The sequence below is a fragment of the Cucumis sativus genome, chromosome 3 (assembly GCF_000004075.3).
Source record: "Cucumis sativus cultivar 9930 chromosome 3, Cucumber_9930_V3, whole genome shotgun sequence".
NCBI classification, from domain to species: domain Eukaryota; kingdom Viridiplantae; phylum Streptophyta; class Magnoliopsida; order Cucurbitales; family Cucurbitaceae; genus Cucumis; species Cucumis sativus.
In genome coordinates this window covers 33,556,483-33,572,481 of record NC_026657.2, presented here as the reverse complement: position 1 = coordinate 33,572,481, position 15,999 = coordinate 33,556,483, and the positions used below count along the sequence as shown (strand labels likewise).

Below are 15,999 nucleotides of genomic sequence, written 5' to 3'. Positions count from 1 at the left end.
GAATGTTTTTATCCCATTTAGATATTGATTCCCAATTCGACAAAAATTTCCAACCACAAAGTTTATGTGAATGTTTTTATCCCATTTAGATATTGATTCCCAATTCTCTCTTGATGGAAAAGGTAGATAATATCATTGGAAAAAAAAAAGGATTCCAAACAACTAAGAGTTGGTTTGGTAACCATTTTGTTTCTTTGTTTTGAAAATCAATTAGTTGAATTATTTGTCAAATTTCAAAAACAAAAGCAAAAGTTATGTTTTTAGTTTTCAAATTTTGGTTTGGTTTTTTAAACAATTAGTAAAATATATAAATAATAAAGAAAGAAAGTTGAAGGTAAAAATAGTATTTATAAGCTAAATTCTTTTTTAAAAAAATTACCAATTGAAGCCGAAGGTAACGTTTCTCCAAGTCAAATGGAGAACTACAATAACATTATACAGAGGCATATGAGTTGATGTAGAAGTTTTTGGGATAGAACGCAGCCTTTACAAACTGCTTTCGAATTCATTGCAAATTCCCGGAGCCCCGTTTTAGTGTAAACTTTGAAAGAGATTCCCTGTGTTTCTGCTTCTCGTAAACATTTCCAACACATCAAATGCCCAAAACTTTTGGCATTCTACAGCAATACCTCCGTACTAGAGATTGCGGAACCCTTCCGCTTTGCCAACTCGTTCGCAATGCTGATTGCACTCTTGCTATGCCTAAGAGAGAACTCCGCCAGTAGAATTTGTCTTTCTTCTGATGTAAGATCTCCATGACAGCCCTGAAAGGTTTGATAAAGAACATCATAATCCATCAATTCTATGATAGAAGCATTTTCGAATTCCAGCTCTGAGAGAGACGATGAGAATTCTCCCTTATTGAGCTATCCAAACCCTTATGGCCTGATGAATCCAAGAGTATTCAAACATGGTTTTTTATAGTTACCAGCCGAGAAGTCCGATTGCAAACAGCATGGTGCATGAGGATGCCAGCAGCAACTGAAACGTTGAAGGAATCTACCATGCCATTCATAGGAATACTGCAATGCAAATCTGATAGCTCCAGGGCTTCATTACTTATTCCCCTAAAAAAGGAAGAAATCTTAACCTCAGAAATCAACATAGCTACAAGTATAGTTTCTCCAGACTCCGACATCATTCATGCGTCGAAACTTGCTAACTGAAGCATGAGATAATTGTCAATTTCAAAAAAATGTTGCTACTTTTAAGCGTGTATTCAGTTATGATTTCCTAAATTTTACTGATATCTATTATCTCCCAACTTGCAGTGATTCAAAAATGTTCATCGAATAACATAGAGAAAACAGCTATTGCAATCATCCCGTAACTAATTGCTTTGAACTTGATCACACTCCATATTACTGGAGCAAGAAGATAATTACCTACTTTCATTCCCCACCACAATTGCAGTTGGACACGACCAATCCATATCATAGACAGAAACCTACAACAGGACAATCGCAATTCAGCTGTCAGGACAAGCTTACAAAATTTCTAATGTGAAAGAAGGGCTTACAAAATCAATCAATACCGCATTCGCTCCTAGATGAGTAGAGACTATTCTATAACCCCGGGATTTCAGAATTTTAAAACATTCTGGGGTAGAGTTCCAAAGTTCAATGTCCAACCATTTCTCTGCTCCCATGCTAACATGACGATTCTCTCTGTACCTGAATTGAATAGCAATGATGTCGGATGAAGAAATACGAGAAAATATTCACAAAGAAAATGTAAGCAATGGGAATTTTTGCCATTCTTAGTAAGCTGAACGAACTCATGTTGCACCCTAATTTATCAAAGCATGATCTCATTCAGGGTAAGCATGAGAATACAAGCACTGGAAAAGGTTTCATGCCCAAGACAAATATGACTTAATGTTATGAAATGGCGAGATAAAGATGGCAAATGAAGGAAGAAAAAACATATGAACATATACTTTCACATGGAAAATAAACGTTGTGCAATGAAAAATAATACATTAAAATCGACATTTGGTATAAAGTTTTCAATGGTTATGTGCATATAAAGATACAATATATACAAGAGATGCACATTTGCAGGAATTCCATTGCTCAATCTGTGTCACATTGTCATCCGTATTTAAAAATTACCAATCAAAATCAAACGTATTTGATCGGTTTAACCTTCTAACCATATTAACCAGCAAGGGCATTCGACTAATTGATTGAATTCAAATGGTCCATTGAACAACAAAGTAAAAGCACAAGAACAGTAATGAAATTCCACACCATCACATTGAAAACAAACCAGCTTCCAAATTCCAGAATCAAACAATTTTCCCGAAAGAAATTAAAAAAAAAAAACAAATGCATTCGAAAACAATTTCACCTCCATGGTTGTTGCACCTTTTGGAAGCGTCGCAAGAGACCACATGAACCGACTGAAATCCAAGCGCATCAGCAGATCGAAACGCCGCCGAGACGTTACCGAAATCTGTCAATCCCTCCACCACCAAACAAACGGAGTAGCTTCTATTCCGCACCACGTTCTTGAACCGCTCTTTCCTCGAGTCCAATATGAGAGAATCCAAGGCCTCCAAAATCTCACCACTATTCAACCAAGAACTTCCACAGCTATACTTATCCAGATACGGAAACCACCGCCCTTTATGTGGATATTCAGCTCCATCTAACTCAACCGACCTCCGTTCCATCTTCATCAACCTAGCAACGTCATTGGAATGCGTGAGCAGGTGCTCCACCGTGTCTTGTGTACGAACCTCCGGTGGTTCTACGTCAGCCACAATATCTTCTACTTCTAGTGGCGATGTTGCGGCGGAAATTGAAGCGAAACATCTTGTAGAAACTGCGTTAGGGTTGCTTCTTGAGACTATGTAGCAATAAAAAGAGAAATAAAGTAAAGAAGAGACTAATAAAAAGAAATGTAAAGATAGGGCTCCAAGAGAGGGAAAGAGAGAAGACAGTACATCTGTTAGTGAAGAACAGAGAGAAGGAGGGAAGGTGTAGAGAAGGGAGAAAAACAGAAGAGAAAATCCGTTGAGTTCTTCGGGGACTGCAGCTTTGGAGCAGAAAAAGAGAAGAACGGGATACGATTCTGCAGGACGCCATGGATGTGCGTTGAAAGAGGTTCAACGGTTCAGACAGAGGTAAGAAGAAACCAACCCAGCAGCTACTAAGAACTAACAAGAAAGATCTTTTTTTAGGGGTACCAACCACAAGGAAATAACACAATTCCATCTCATATTACTAATTTTACCATATTTGCAACAGGCAGATGACTGATATAACTTTTCTTAAAAGTATAGGTTTTGACCAAAATTTAATATTACTTCTTCTTTTGTTGCTCTCCCTTACTTCTTCATCTTTTCGTTCTCACTCACTTGGAAAAACTCACATAATACCACTGACATTGCACGGAATCATCATTTCTAGCTTCTTTTTTTTGCCTAAAAAACACTCTATCTCCTAAACTCGAGACATTTGAATAGATTGGAGAGTAAATTAACGGTTTAAGTTTTACTTGTACATATTTAGCAAAAGACACGTATGCTTTGCTATTGAGGTTTCAACATGCATTTATGTTTTAGGTCATTACAAGCTTAGTTTTAGCTTTAAGTGATTTTTAGGTTAAATTTTGATATTGAACCGATCTCACTTTGTTACATCTTATAGTACTTCGAATTTACTTGTTCACCGTTCGATGATATCGTTGGACATAATACTAAATTTGTTTTCACTCATCAACTTAAGTATTTGAATCAATCAATAGTTTAAAATAGATTAAGAGAAAGTAGTTTAGAAGATCAATTGTTCAAATATTAGAAGATATAATATTAAAGAAAAATTGATTTATAGCATATTTTAGAGTTTAATTTTGAAAAATGACAAAAAGCTAAAATGGGAAGAACTAGAGCTAATCACTTTCTTTTTCACAGGCAGAGTGTCTAAAGCCGTACTTTGTATAACTTGAAACAAAGAATGACTGTATGCTTAGATGTTGGACGATTAGTTTTTTTCTTTTCTAAGAAACAATACATTAAAATAACAGAAAAATAAACATACTGAAAAATGAAGCAAAAATAGAAGTTAATATGTGTTAACCCTAAGTTATTAGGAGGGCAACAAATTAAAAATGAAACAAACATATAACTATAATCCACCAAAAACAAACATCAGACTATACTTTTAACCAACAAACTAATTATTGCCAGTTGACACATCCCTAACTAAGCATTCTTTGAAATGACATCAAAAGATATGCCATTCTCTTGGAGTCTTTGTTGGAGATCAGTTGGTCCAAACACAATACCTGGAGTTAGAACTCCTCCTTTTGGCAGAGCCTCACGTCTGCTTAGAACAATCAAAGCACATTGAACAAGGATTATAGGGGTCGTTAGATACCCAATCTCGGGCCCCATCACTCTCGTTACAATTTCCATTTCGGGTTCCACATTTGCCTCATTGTTGCTGCTTCTAAAACCGTGACCAACAAACCACATTTTGAATGAGGCACTATTTACCTCTTCTTCTGAGGGACCCTTCTTTCGGAACCACCCAAGACTGAAAACCGAAGGGAACGTCAAGAGAAGCCACCTTCCGAGTGAAGTTTTACCCAACAGCCCTATGAACATACCAACTGCGATGATTCGAAGAATGCCAATCAATGACTTTGTGCCAATTTTTACTCCAAAGTGAGCTGGCTTTACCGATGACCAAAATGTCTTCCTCTGTTCGATTTCGTAAGCGCTCTCGTTAACACCAGGAAGACCTTGTGGGTTTTCGACTAGAGTAGAGAGTGTTCTTCGAACAACAGTGGAATCAGCTGAAGGTAATCTTACAGACCAAAGGCCTATTTCCTTCTTGTGTTCAATAGTTGGTCCTTTAGGAGGAGGAGGACCAGGGATCTAAGTGACAAGAAAATTTACAACACAGAGTGAGGACTGAGGACGATCAATCTTGAAGGTTTTGATTAAAAAAATGATCACAAATTACAAAGGCTTCCCAACGACAGACAGTCAAAGCTGCCAAACATATTGTAAATTTATGCATAACGTTACTAATAAAGTTCAACACAAAGCAATGGGAAAGAAAATTGGACGTTAAAAACTTATTCAACACATAATTAATAATTTAGGATTAGGAACATATTAGACATCTTTTAAAGTGCAGAGACCAAATAAACACAATTTGTTCATGAACTAAACTAGGTTGTATTCGAATTTCTGTTATTTACAATTTTAGCCTTAGGATTTGAATGGGTGCACTATATTAACTTTCCGACTTTAGAGGTACATCTAAATTCTATAATCTAGTATTGTAACTCTAATAATAACCCTCTCCCTCTACCCATGAACATGGCCCTAGCTAATACACGGCGGGAACCATATAAATCTCTTTGTCGATTTCTTTACTCTTTACATTTACTTGCTTTGTTTGATCTTTGAATTCTTAACATAAGCCTAAATCATCTATCATCATGGAGTGGGTTGAGCATACCTTTTAGTTGTTATTCAGAATCACCTGAAAAAATTATGACAAACACTAGTAACCTGAGGCATGACACATTCAAATTAAGCTGCCAATATATGATGCTATAGACTCCATCTAGCAACTCTTATAGTTTGAAGCACAATCAAAAAGTCTCACAAAAGATATGTAGAGTAACAATTGTTAGAAATGGCTTCTCAAAACTATTCATACTGAAGCATTCAGTAATGTAAAATTGAAGGAACTTCCTCACCTTAGGCCGAGGTTTTCTAGGCCTCGAACGCCTCAATTTCAACAACTGATCAGCATTAGCAACACCCAAAACAGCCGATTCAAAAGTCCCAAAGTTCCCAACTATTTTCTTGCTCGATTCCAAGCTCAAATACGCTTCAATCCGATTCGGCGCCGTTTGCCCAACCCACTGCCTCGAATTGAACATCAAACCCAATTCAGCAGGAACCGAATCAAACCCGCAAGCAGAAACCACCAAAGCCCCACTCTGAACCGCCCTCTCATGATAATTAGCTTCCATTTTCTCCATGAACTCAGGCTCTCCACATATATCCAAGTAATCACACCCTGTCTCCACGCACGCCGCAACCACCGGCTCGCCGTAGCGGCGAAAGGGTCCGACGCAGTTGAGAATGAGCTTGGTTTGGGTACAAAGCCGGTGAATGGATTGTGGGTCGGCGATATCGGCGATAAGGAGAGGAATCGGCGGCGGGGAGTGGGGATGAGCTGCCCATTGGAGGGTCTGGGTCAACTTGGTGAGGTTTCGACCGGCAAGAGCGAAAGATTTGAGAGGAGAAGAAGGGTTGAGGAATCTGAGAGCTTCTCGAACAACGTACTTGCCCGTGAAGCCAGTGGCGCCTAGAATGATGAGATCGTAAGGGGTACCTTCCATTGATGAAGGTAAGGATCTGAATTTGAAGGCGGTGGACTCAGAAATGGAATTTCTATAAGAACACAAAATTCCAATTTCTTCTTGGTTTGTTGCTATCATTAATTAGTTATTAGACTGCTTACATTTATGCTTTAACCGAAATTACACTATTAGGAATTTTAGTTAATCTATCTTTGCAAATATAATAAAATATTAATATTTATTTAAATAAATTATTAATTATTCTTATTTATCTAATCAAGAGATAGTTATACATTTACACGTGTATACATCCGAAATAGATAATAAAATTTTGTTGTACTTATAAATAATTTATTTTATTAATTTTTAAAACTAACATTTTAAAAATCTAATTAGTAAATTGTATGTAAGAGAATAAATTGATGTAATTTGAAGGTGTATTTGAATTATTTTTAAAATGTTTAATTTAAAAGTTAAGTTATTAAAAGAAAAAGTGTTTGAAAGCCCACAAATTAGATTTTGAGGTGTATTTAAAACAAGTCTTACAAAAATGAGTTTAAACAAAAATAAATTTGTTGAAAAATATATATATTTTTTTTAGAAAACTTAAATTTTAGAAATTATATTAAAAAATAAAATATATGTGTTTTCTTTCTTTTAATATTTTAAAATTTTTGAAAATTATATAGAAAATTAAAAATAAATATATGTATTTTCTTTCTTTTAATAAATAAATAGATGTATCTTAAGAATTTGTTATTTTTAAGGAAATATAACCAATCATCCAAATATTTAGCATACAGAATAATTTCGAATAACCTACCAAAAAAATATAAAAAAAGTGTCATGTTATTAATTGGTCACTCTGTGAAATATGAACTATCAATATCCAATTTTTTAAGGCAACAATTTTTGTTCACTTTCATGTACCAAGATCATTAAATATTTATTAAATCATCTTGGTGCACGATCTTCGACAAAAAAATATCATGATTTCAAAAATAAAAATAAAATAAAAAGTGCGGAACAAGGAAAGAAAAAAAAAGAAAAATTACGGAAAGAAAGAAGAACAAACTTGAAATAATTTTTTTAAAAATCTAATTCCCACTTTTTAATTTTGTCACATCCCATCTTTGGTTTTATTTATGAAAATTAATTAATGTAATATTGAGAATTAACAATTTATTTTGAGCTTTAAAAAATAGTTAAATAAGCATGTGCATTAATTAACATATTAATAATAAAAATAAAGATTTTACATAAAGATTTATGATAATATAAACTATTAATTACAAATTTGTTAGTTAGAATTGATCAAGCCTATTGAATTAACTATTAATAATTGGTAAAGATTAATTAATATCAATTCACTAATTAGACAATTATGTTAAGATGAATTCATTGTGCCATAAATAACATTATTATAAGTTCTAAAAGTTGAAAACTTTTAAATGAATAGGAAGATATTAAAGAAATTATGGAGTAGCATATCCAAGATTAAATTGGAGATTTTTACTTTCTATCTCTATATAGATAGCAGTTACATTGTTGATTCAATTTCTAAATCTCATGGATAAATTAAGCGTGGAAGATTTGAACTTTGCACTTCTCCGTCTTGAATTCATGCAAGTGTTCGTTGAGCTAAACTCTAGTTGTCCGTATGAATACTTCATTCAAATGTTAGAATAGTGCTACTTGTTACATTTTATCAATCTAGCATAAGTAGTATGTATTTCATTGCCAAAAGTGAGTTTAGTTCAGTCTCTTTTGAATTCATAATTGTTGTATTAAAAAAATGTATAATCAGTAAAGATTAAATATGCTATTTTAAAATTTAAATTGTCTTAAATGACAAATTTGCTAAGATATTTACAAACTCAACAACATTTTACTTTATCAACAATAGACTCGATATACCATTGTTTGAAAAAATCAAAATCAATCGGAAGAGAGAAGTTATATTTATTTATAAATTGAAAAATAGAGCAACAAAGAGCTACAACAAAAATACCGTATTTATAAATCACACACTTCATTTCTCCAACTTAACATCATTAATTATTTGAAATAACATCAAAAGATATACCATTGTCTTGGAGTTTTTGTTGGAGATGAGTTGGTCCAAACACAATACCAGGAGTTAAAACTCCTCCTTTAGGTAGAACCTGACGTTTAGTTAGAAGAATGAAAGCACATTGAATAAGTATTATTGAAGTGGTTATATACCCAGGCTCTGGCCCCATTATTCTCGTCACTATTTCTTTATCATTCCCGTTATCATCAAACCCATGTCCCACAAACCACATTTTGAATGACACATTGTTCACTTCATCTTCTGAAGGGCTCTTTTTGTTGAGCAAACCAAGGCTAAAAATTGAAGGGAATGTCAAAAGAAGCCACCTTCCAAATGCTTTTTTAGCAAGCATTCCTATAAAAATCCCGAATACGATGAAACGTAAGATTCCGAGGAAGGATTTCATTCCGATTTTTACTCCGAAACGAGCTGGCTTCACCGATGACCAAAATTTCTTCCTTTGTTCGATGTCATCTAGAGTCTCGTTTGAACCAAGAAGACCTTGGGGGTTTTCAGCTAGAGTGAAGAGTGTTCTTCGAATTACACTTGAATCGGCTGATGGAATTCTTACACTCCAAACTCCAAACTGTTTTTTGTACTCTAACAATGGTCCTTTTGGAGTTGAACGACCAACAATCTACATAACAAAATAATATCAAACACTTCTCAAAATCCTTAAAGTTCAAAGTATTGAGAATGAAATGTTAATCACTAAAAGTGTAACCGTGATTAGGTGCAACTTATATATTGCATCTTCTTATGAAATATAGTATTTTAACGTTAAAACTACATTTTATTTCTAGATTAGCTTTTTTTATTATTGAAATTTGAATTTTTTTTTTGTTACCCGGTAAGATTTACATTTTTAACTTTAGAGTTTTAATTTTATTTTACTAAATATCCACCTTTAGTAAGTTAATGTTATTAATTAATTTTAAAAGAATTAATATAATTATAATAATTGGTTCTCACTAAATTTCTATCACTATTAAAATGAATTAAAAATTTCTACTTCATATTATTTTCGATCAATTAATTAAAACTACTTAGTTTTAAAATTTAACCTGCAGACCCTACATAATAAAACCTATAAATCTAAAGTAGTATTATAAGTTTGTTTATTTATAAAAAATGTTCTTATTTTTACGCTATTTAGCACAATATTTTCTATAAATAATCGGTATTATAGGCATATCATTTTGTTCCGGATATTTGAAAGAGATACACTGATTAATATATACACTCAAACTCGTAACTCACCTAATTTTGTAAAAATATTCTAATTACTAGTAAATTAAATTAAAAAATTAAAAGAAATATATAAATATATTAAATTTTATTGTGAATATAACTCAACTAACATATAAGATAAAAAAAATTAAAAAAAAGTGCAATTTAAGATGTTTAAGATGAAGTGAGAAAAATTAAATTATTCAATCTAGTGCTCAATATTTTTTGAAATAGATTTAGATAGAAAATTAAAACTCTAAAGTTATAATATACATAAAATTTAATTTTATATCATAAATATATATTTTCAGTTCACACGGCTTATATCTAAATAGATTTAGATACAAAATTGAAAGTTTTAAAATATATTATAGACAAAATTTTAAGAATATGTATTATATATAAAATGTAAAATTCAAACACTTATTGAACTCTAAGTTTAGAGATCAAATACAGTTGTTCCAAAATAATTAAAATTATCTTTTCCTATTTTTAAAATCATCACGAGTCATCAAGAATTTAGTTTAATCGATGCTAACATATGTTGAGAACAAAAAAAGTTTTAGTTCATTCTTTCACTTCAATGTGTTTTTTCTGTTTAAAATTGATGATTTTGATATATAAAAATTATATTTAAAAGTATAAAATTTAATATTAAATTAATTTTAGATTTAGTAGAAAAATATTTGCAAACATAAGAGAGTAAGAAAAAAGAAATAGAAAATTGTTACTCACCAACGGGCTGCGTCTTGGGGGCCTTGAACGCCTGAACTGGCGTAACTCACCGGCATTAGCAACACCCAAAACAGCTGATTCAAATGACCCAAAGTTACAAACTATTCCGTTCTTCGACTCCACATTCTGTACGCTTCAACCCAACTCGGCGTCGATTTCCCAACCCACTGCCTCGAATTGAATATCAAACCCAATTCCGCCGGAACCGAATCGAACCCGCATCCCGAAACCACCAAACTTCCTTTCTCAACCGCCATCTTATCATACTCTGCCTCCATTCTCTCCATGAACTCTGGCTCCCCACATATGTCCAAGTAATCGCACCCTGTTTCCACACACGCCTCAACCACCGCCTTCCCGTACCGCCGGAACGGTCCAACGCAGTTCAGAATCAGCTTGGTATAGCTGCAGAGCCGCCGGATGGAATGTGGGTCGGTGACGTCGGCCAGTAGGAGTGGAATTGGCGGCGGAGGCAGGGGATGAGCTGCCCATTTGAGGGATTCGTTCAGTTTGGTCAGGTTTCGACCGGCGAGAGCGAGAGATTTGAGAGGGGAAATGTTGAGGAATTTGAGAGCTTCTCGAACCACGTATTTGCCTGTGAAACCAGTGGCTCCTAAGATTACGAGATCATAAGGAGGTTCTTCCATTGTTTCATGCTCTGTTCTTGGAATGAGTTTTGGTGAGTTTTAACGACGAAATATTCCCACTTCAAGTATACTTTTTCATTCCCTTCATGTTCTTTTTTAAAATTAAAAACCAACAAATAATTAAAGCTCAAGTAGGTGAATATCAAATTGTTTTTTAATTAAATAGTAAGGTTGAGGTGTATTAGACTTGTAACAGGTTACTATAGTTAAAGTATGAGTTGCTATTTTAATAGTAATAACAATAACAGCGATAATAGTAACAATAATTATATTTTGTAAAGGCAGTAGAAACATGCGTTAGTAAGTTTCATATATTTCTTGCATGCAATCAAATTGATCCCACTCTTTTTGTCAATCAAATATTGGAAATGGACCTCACATATCAAGTATATATAACAAAATTAGACAATACTAAATACAATCAAATATATGTATTTTTAAAATTAGCATTGAGTTATTACCTTGAGATTAATGATTTTTTGATTCAACATTATATTTTGTTTCACAAATAACATTATTTAGTAAGGTTTTGTTTTTGGATGAAGGTTAGGGTATAAATGAAAGATAATAGACCAAAAAGGCAACCTAATCTTTTGTTGCTTAGTTAGGGAGCTCCGAATCTGCCGTTCTACTAAATTGTCAATTTAAAAGAAAATGGTGCTAACCTTTCCAATTTTATATTTACAAAATACATTAATTAATAAATGTTTAGGAGTGTTATTTATGGGTTTAATTGAATTGATTTAAAAGTTTTATAATCAACCTAACCTAACCCAACCAAGCTGTACTATCAAATATTTGGCTTATTTAAATATTTATTCTAATAATAAGTAAAACGTTAATACGACAAAAGTTATTTAATTATTTTCATATAATGTATTGAGAGTAACACCTCATCAATCTCAATTGAAAAACTTATGCATATAATTGTTTTTGGAGAAAATTTAAAATCAATATAATAACTTCTTAGCTTGAGTTAATTTAGTTAAATTGGTAGTATGGTTGGAATATCTTTTTCAAATGATTATATTAAAAGATGAAATTGTGTGTTTGAGAATTATCTAAAATATATATTTTTTAAAAAAAAATTAGTTATGAGAATGAATTTGTGGAACACTAATGAATTTTTATCTTTTAGTGGTTTTTTAAACTTTTTTTTTATAAAATAAGTTAAATTAGAATTAACACTTAAAACCAACTTTAGAAAAATGAACGTTAGCCAATATGAATAGAAAGTATTTCTATCCCAAGCGTTGTAGTGTGTGGGGTGGATTTATTAAAAGTGCTTCCTCACATTCTTAATTTTTGTATTTGAATCAGTCGCTTTTAAAGAGGGCACAACCACTATACCAAAAACAAAATATAATAAAAACTTGCATTATTTAAAATATATTGTAATTTGACACTTCAAAACTAATATTAAAATACAAAAGTCGGGAATGTGAGATGCCTCCTGGTCCCTTAATAGATCTGTCCATGTTTTGAATGACACATTATTCACTCCGTCTTCTGAAAGTCCCTTCTTATTGAACAAACAAAGGCTAAAAATGGGAGGGAATGTTAACAAAAGCCACCTCCCCAATGGGTATTTAGCAAACTTCCCTATGAACATCCCAACTGCGACGTATTGTAAGATTTCAAGAAAGGATTTCGTGCCGATTTTAACTCCAAAGCGAGTTGGCTTTACCGACGACTAAAAAGCGTTCATTTGTTTGATGTGTTGGGGGTTTTGAACTAAAGTAGAGAGTGTTCTTCTAACTACGTTTGAATCAACTTATCAAGTTAATCTTACTATCCAAAGCCCCATGCCCATTTTGTGCTCTATTAATGATCCTTTCGGAGGAGCACGACCAGTAAATTGCAAAATAATTCATTAACAAATCCGGAGCCACAATGGATTAATTAGGATTAAAAAAACGTTGCTAAAAAAAATACTTTAGATGCATTATGAGTTCACATGACCAATTTTTGTTACTCTTTAAATTATTTTAAAAATCACTGTTTCTAAAAACAAATACACTCTCAAATATACCTTGAATTTATTTTCTAAATTTATTAAATATTATATTAAACCTCTGCTCACTTTGTTGCTTTCCTACTATAAAATATTGTCTACAGTACAAATTAACATTCAAAATAAATATAATAAACTAAACCAAATAAATTTGGTAAGATTTGCTAGTAATAATTAAGTATTATGTTGGGTTATTCTTTTCTTTTTTTTTTTCTAAACGGGGTAAACGTTTAAGTTTAAAACTCAAACAAATCATTCAATCATTAAAGAATTATATTTTGTCGGTCGATTTGATTTTTTAAAGAATAAAAAGAAAAACAAGCTTGTATACTTTAATTAGTTCGATGAGTTGTTTTTGATTGATTCTGCAATATATTCTTTTGAAAAGAGACATATTTCATACTTATACAGCTAAATATTCTCACTAGATGATACCTTCATTATTTCCACTTCAAAATATATTCAATAAAATCTAATAAATGCATAATAATGTGAAAAAAGAGGATCAGAGATAAGTTCAAATAATAAATAGAAAGTAGTAGGAGAAAAGAGTATATTAAGAAGAAGTTAAAACTCCAATATATTAGGTTGGGTTAGTTGGATAATTAATATTAAGTTATGCACGTTTTGATTCAAATTGAAAAAGAAATGAACAGAAAAAGTTATGATGAATATTTTGTTTGTAATTTAGTGAAAAGTTAATTGACAATAATTGCAAAAGTAATCAGATATTTGTTTTCTTAAACAATTATTTAATACCATTTAAGTCCATTGGATGAATACTTGACTTTCTCATTTTTTATTTGAAATCTTTTAACATAACAATCTTATTTTTTTTTTGGGAAAGAAATATACAAAATTATAGACAAATTAAAAGAAAAAAAACGAACCGTAGAAAATGAGAATATAGATAAACTATTTATTTATGATAAAATTGATAAAATCAAGCACAATCATTTTTTTGTCATTTTTTTTTCATATGATATAATAGTTTGTATTTTTTTATTATTCTTCAGAAGACCCCTAAAAAATTACATCCATTACTTTAACAAAAGAAACTACTAATATAAAAAATTATTTACTTTATATGGTTTGAAAATTTTATTGAATAGTTTGTGTCAGTCGACCGACTCATCATGATTGGACCAACATAAATAGGTTTTATTTTTTAGCAACTTAAATATACAAAAAAGAAAACTCAAAATAGCTCAAAAAAATATTTGATTATTTTGTTAGAGTTTGTAAATAGTTTCAATTTCTCTATTTGAAAATTTTTCATTGGTTAAAAAATTAATTATTTAATATTACTTTTTGAATATAGCATAGTCTTTTTTAGATATTAACACACCATTTTTAGAAGTATTAGAAAAACAAAGGAAACTTTGTTTTAAAAAATTACATTAATAATTTATATAAAAATAAAATAAAAACAAACAATATTTCATGAAGAAAATCTAATTAATATATTAAAAAAATATAATAATAAATGTTTAATGAGATAATTGAATAAATTAGCATGTGTGAATATTCAACTTGAATCCAAGTGAAAAAATATAAGAAATTCAATTCAATCCAAAATAAAAATTTATTTAACCCAACTCTTGTAATTTAGATTGGATAGTTGGCATTATTTGAAAATGAATAATTTGAAGTTTGAAAGAACACGTAACGGTCAATTTTAAATGTTTAGATCACATTTTAGTTTGTTTTAGTTTACAAGAGGTTGAAAAGTAATAAAATATATTTTTAAAATGCTGTTTACTTGGTTACCTCAACTTCGATCTAAGGAGAGTTCGATTATTGAAAATTAGGTGACTTGTCCAAGCTGCATAAACAACACATTAGGCTATTGGGCTTGGATTTGGATCAAACCCAAAGTGAATCCACAAGTATTTCTCAAACCATTTTTATTAAATGATAATTTTCTTTAGTTTAATTACCAACCTTCATAAAATGACTAATGTCATTTTAAAAACATACTTTTAAATCATTCAAAACCAATAGCAAAAATCTGTATTTATATTTATAAACATCATATTTTCACTAAAGACATATTTTAAATTTGATGTATCGTTGAAGATTAATGATTAGGTGTAGTCTAGATTGCACTTAACTATCATGCATCCTCTTCTTAACCATACAAATAAAAGAAAATTTTAAAATAAATCAAACGATCATGCAACAAAATTGAAAAGCATAGAAGATGGAAGCATTCTAGTTACATCCCACATGTTTTATGATGGTAGGTAATATGAGTTAGAGAGAAATAATTTTGCTAACCTTGGAGCGACGTCTAGGGGTCCTTGACTGTCTCAATTGAACCAACGCATCAACGTTAGTCACATCCAAAACAGTTGATTCGTAAGTCCCAAAATTATAAGCCATACCTCCATTACACTCCACATTCACATATGCTTCAACCCAACTCGGCGTTGATTTCCCAACCCACTGCCTCAAATTGAATATCAAACCCAATTTCGTTGGAACCGAATCAAACCCACATCCAGAAACCACCAAACTCCCACTCTCAACCGCCCTCTCGTCATACTCGGCCTCCATTCTCTCCATAAACTCTGGTTCCCCACATATATCCAAGTAATCACACCCGGTTTCCACAGATGCCGCAACCACTGCCTCCCCATACCGACGAAACGGCTCAACACAGTTCAAAATGAGCTTGGTATGAGTACAGAGTTGGCGATGTTGTATGAGGAAAGAAGATTCAAAGGATATGTTTTAGTTTTTGTATATATAGAGTTTATATGATCAACGACATATGATCTTTTAAAGATTACTAGTAAACAACCAACAAAATTTTAGTTTTAATTTAACTTTATCAATAGTTTAAATCTTTCTCATATTCATATATGAGTGAAAAATAAATACTAAATTTAGAAATATCATAATATCCTTTTCCAATTTTTTTTTATTTTTTATTTTAATTACAATTTAAAATGAAAATT

The 15,999-nt window shown here is 31.6% G+C and overlaps 2 protein-coding genes and 1 pseudogene across 3 annotated transcripts; all 3 read right to left on the bottom strand.

Moving 5' to 3' along the window:
* Positions 1-328: 328 nt before the first annotated feature.
* Positions 329-3,286, bottom strand: LOC101218911. 2 transcript variants are annotated; one of them, XM_011653917.2, is made up of 6 exons: positions 2,951-3,286; positions 2,370-2,829; positions 1,535-1,673; positions 1,386-1,447; positions 929-1,067; positions 329-764 (listed from the first exon to the last, which is right to left on the bottom strand). In XM_011653917.2, the coding sequence occupies exons 1-6, from the start codon at positions 3,219-3,221 to the stop codon at positions 618-620; spliced, it is 1,218 nt and encodes a 405-aa protein (XP_011652219.1). In that variant the 5' UTR covers positions 3,222-3,286; the 3' UTR covers positions 329-617. The 2 variants fall into 2 exon arrangements, with proteins under 2 accessions (XP_011652219.1, XP_004136796.2); XM_004136748.3 differs by having other exon boundaries at positions 2,370-2,853; positions 2,951-3,275.
* A 703-nt stretch (positions 3,287-3,989) lies between these two features.
* LOC101211148 (probable mitochondrial saccharopine dehydrogenase-like oxidoreductase At5g39410) lies at positions 3,990-6,473 on the bottom strand. Its single transcript, XM_004136637.3, has 2 exons — positions 5,725-6,473; positions 3,990-4,888 (listed from the first exon to the last, which is right to left on the bottom strand). Exons 1-2 carry the CDS (start codon positions 6,373-6,375, stop codon positions 4,211-4,213), a joined length of 1,329 nt encoding a protein of 442 aa, XP_004136685.1. The 5' UTR covers positions 6,376-6,473; the 3' UTR covers positions 3,990-4,210.
* A 1,801-nt stretch (positions 6,474-8,274) lies between these two features.
* LOC101218672 lies at positions 8,275-11,115 on the bottom strand (annotated as a pseudogene).
* Between the last annotated feature and the right edge of the window lie 4,884 nt (positions 11,116-15,999).

Excerpts from the sequence above, each read along its gene's own strand:
- LOC101218911 (XM_004136748.3), bottom strand. The coding sequence starts at position 3,221 with ATGGAATTGTGTTATTTCCTTGTGGTTGGTACCCCTAAAAAAAGATCT. Across the intron at positions 1,448-1,534 it reads CTCATCTAGGAGCGAATGCG|GTTTCTGTCTATGATATGGA; the intron begins GTATTGATTGAT and ends GTCCTGTTGTAG. Across the intron at positions 765-928 it reads GCAATCGGACTTCTCGGCTG|GGCTGTCATGGAGATCTTAC; the intron begins GTAACTATAAAA and ends CAAACCTTTCAG.
- LOC101211148 (XM_004136637.3), bottom strand. The coding sequence starts at position 6,375 with ATGGAAGGTACCCCTTACGATCTCATCATTCTAGGCGCCACTGGCTTC. Across the intron at positions 4,889-5,724 it reads CTAGAAAACCTCGGCCTAAG|ATCCCTGGTCCTCCTCCTCC; the intron begins GTGAGGAAGTTC and ends CTTGTCACTTAG.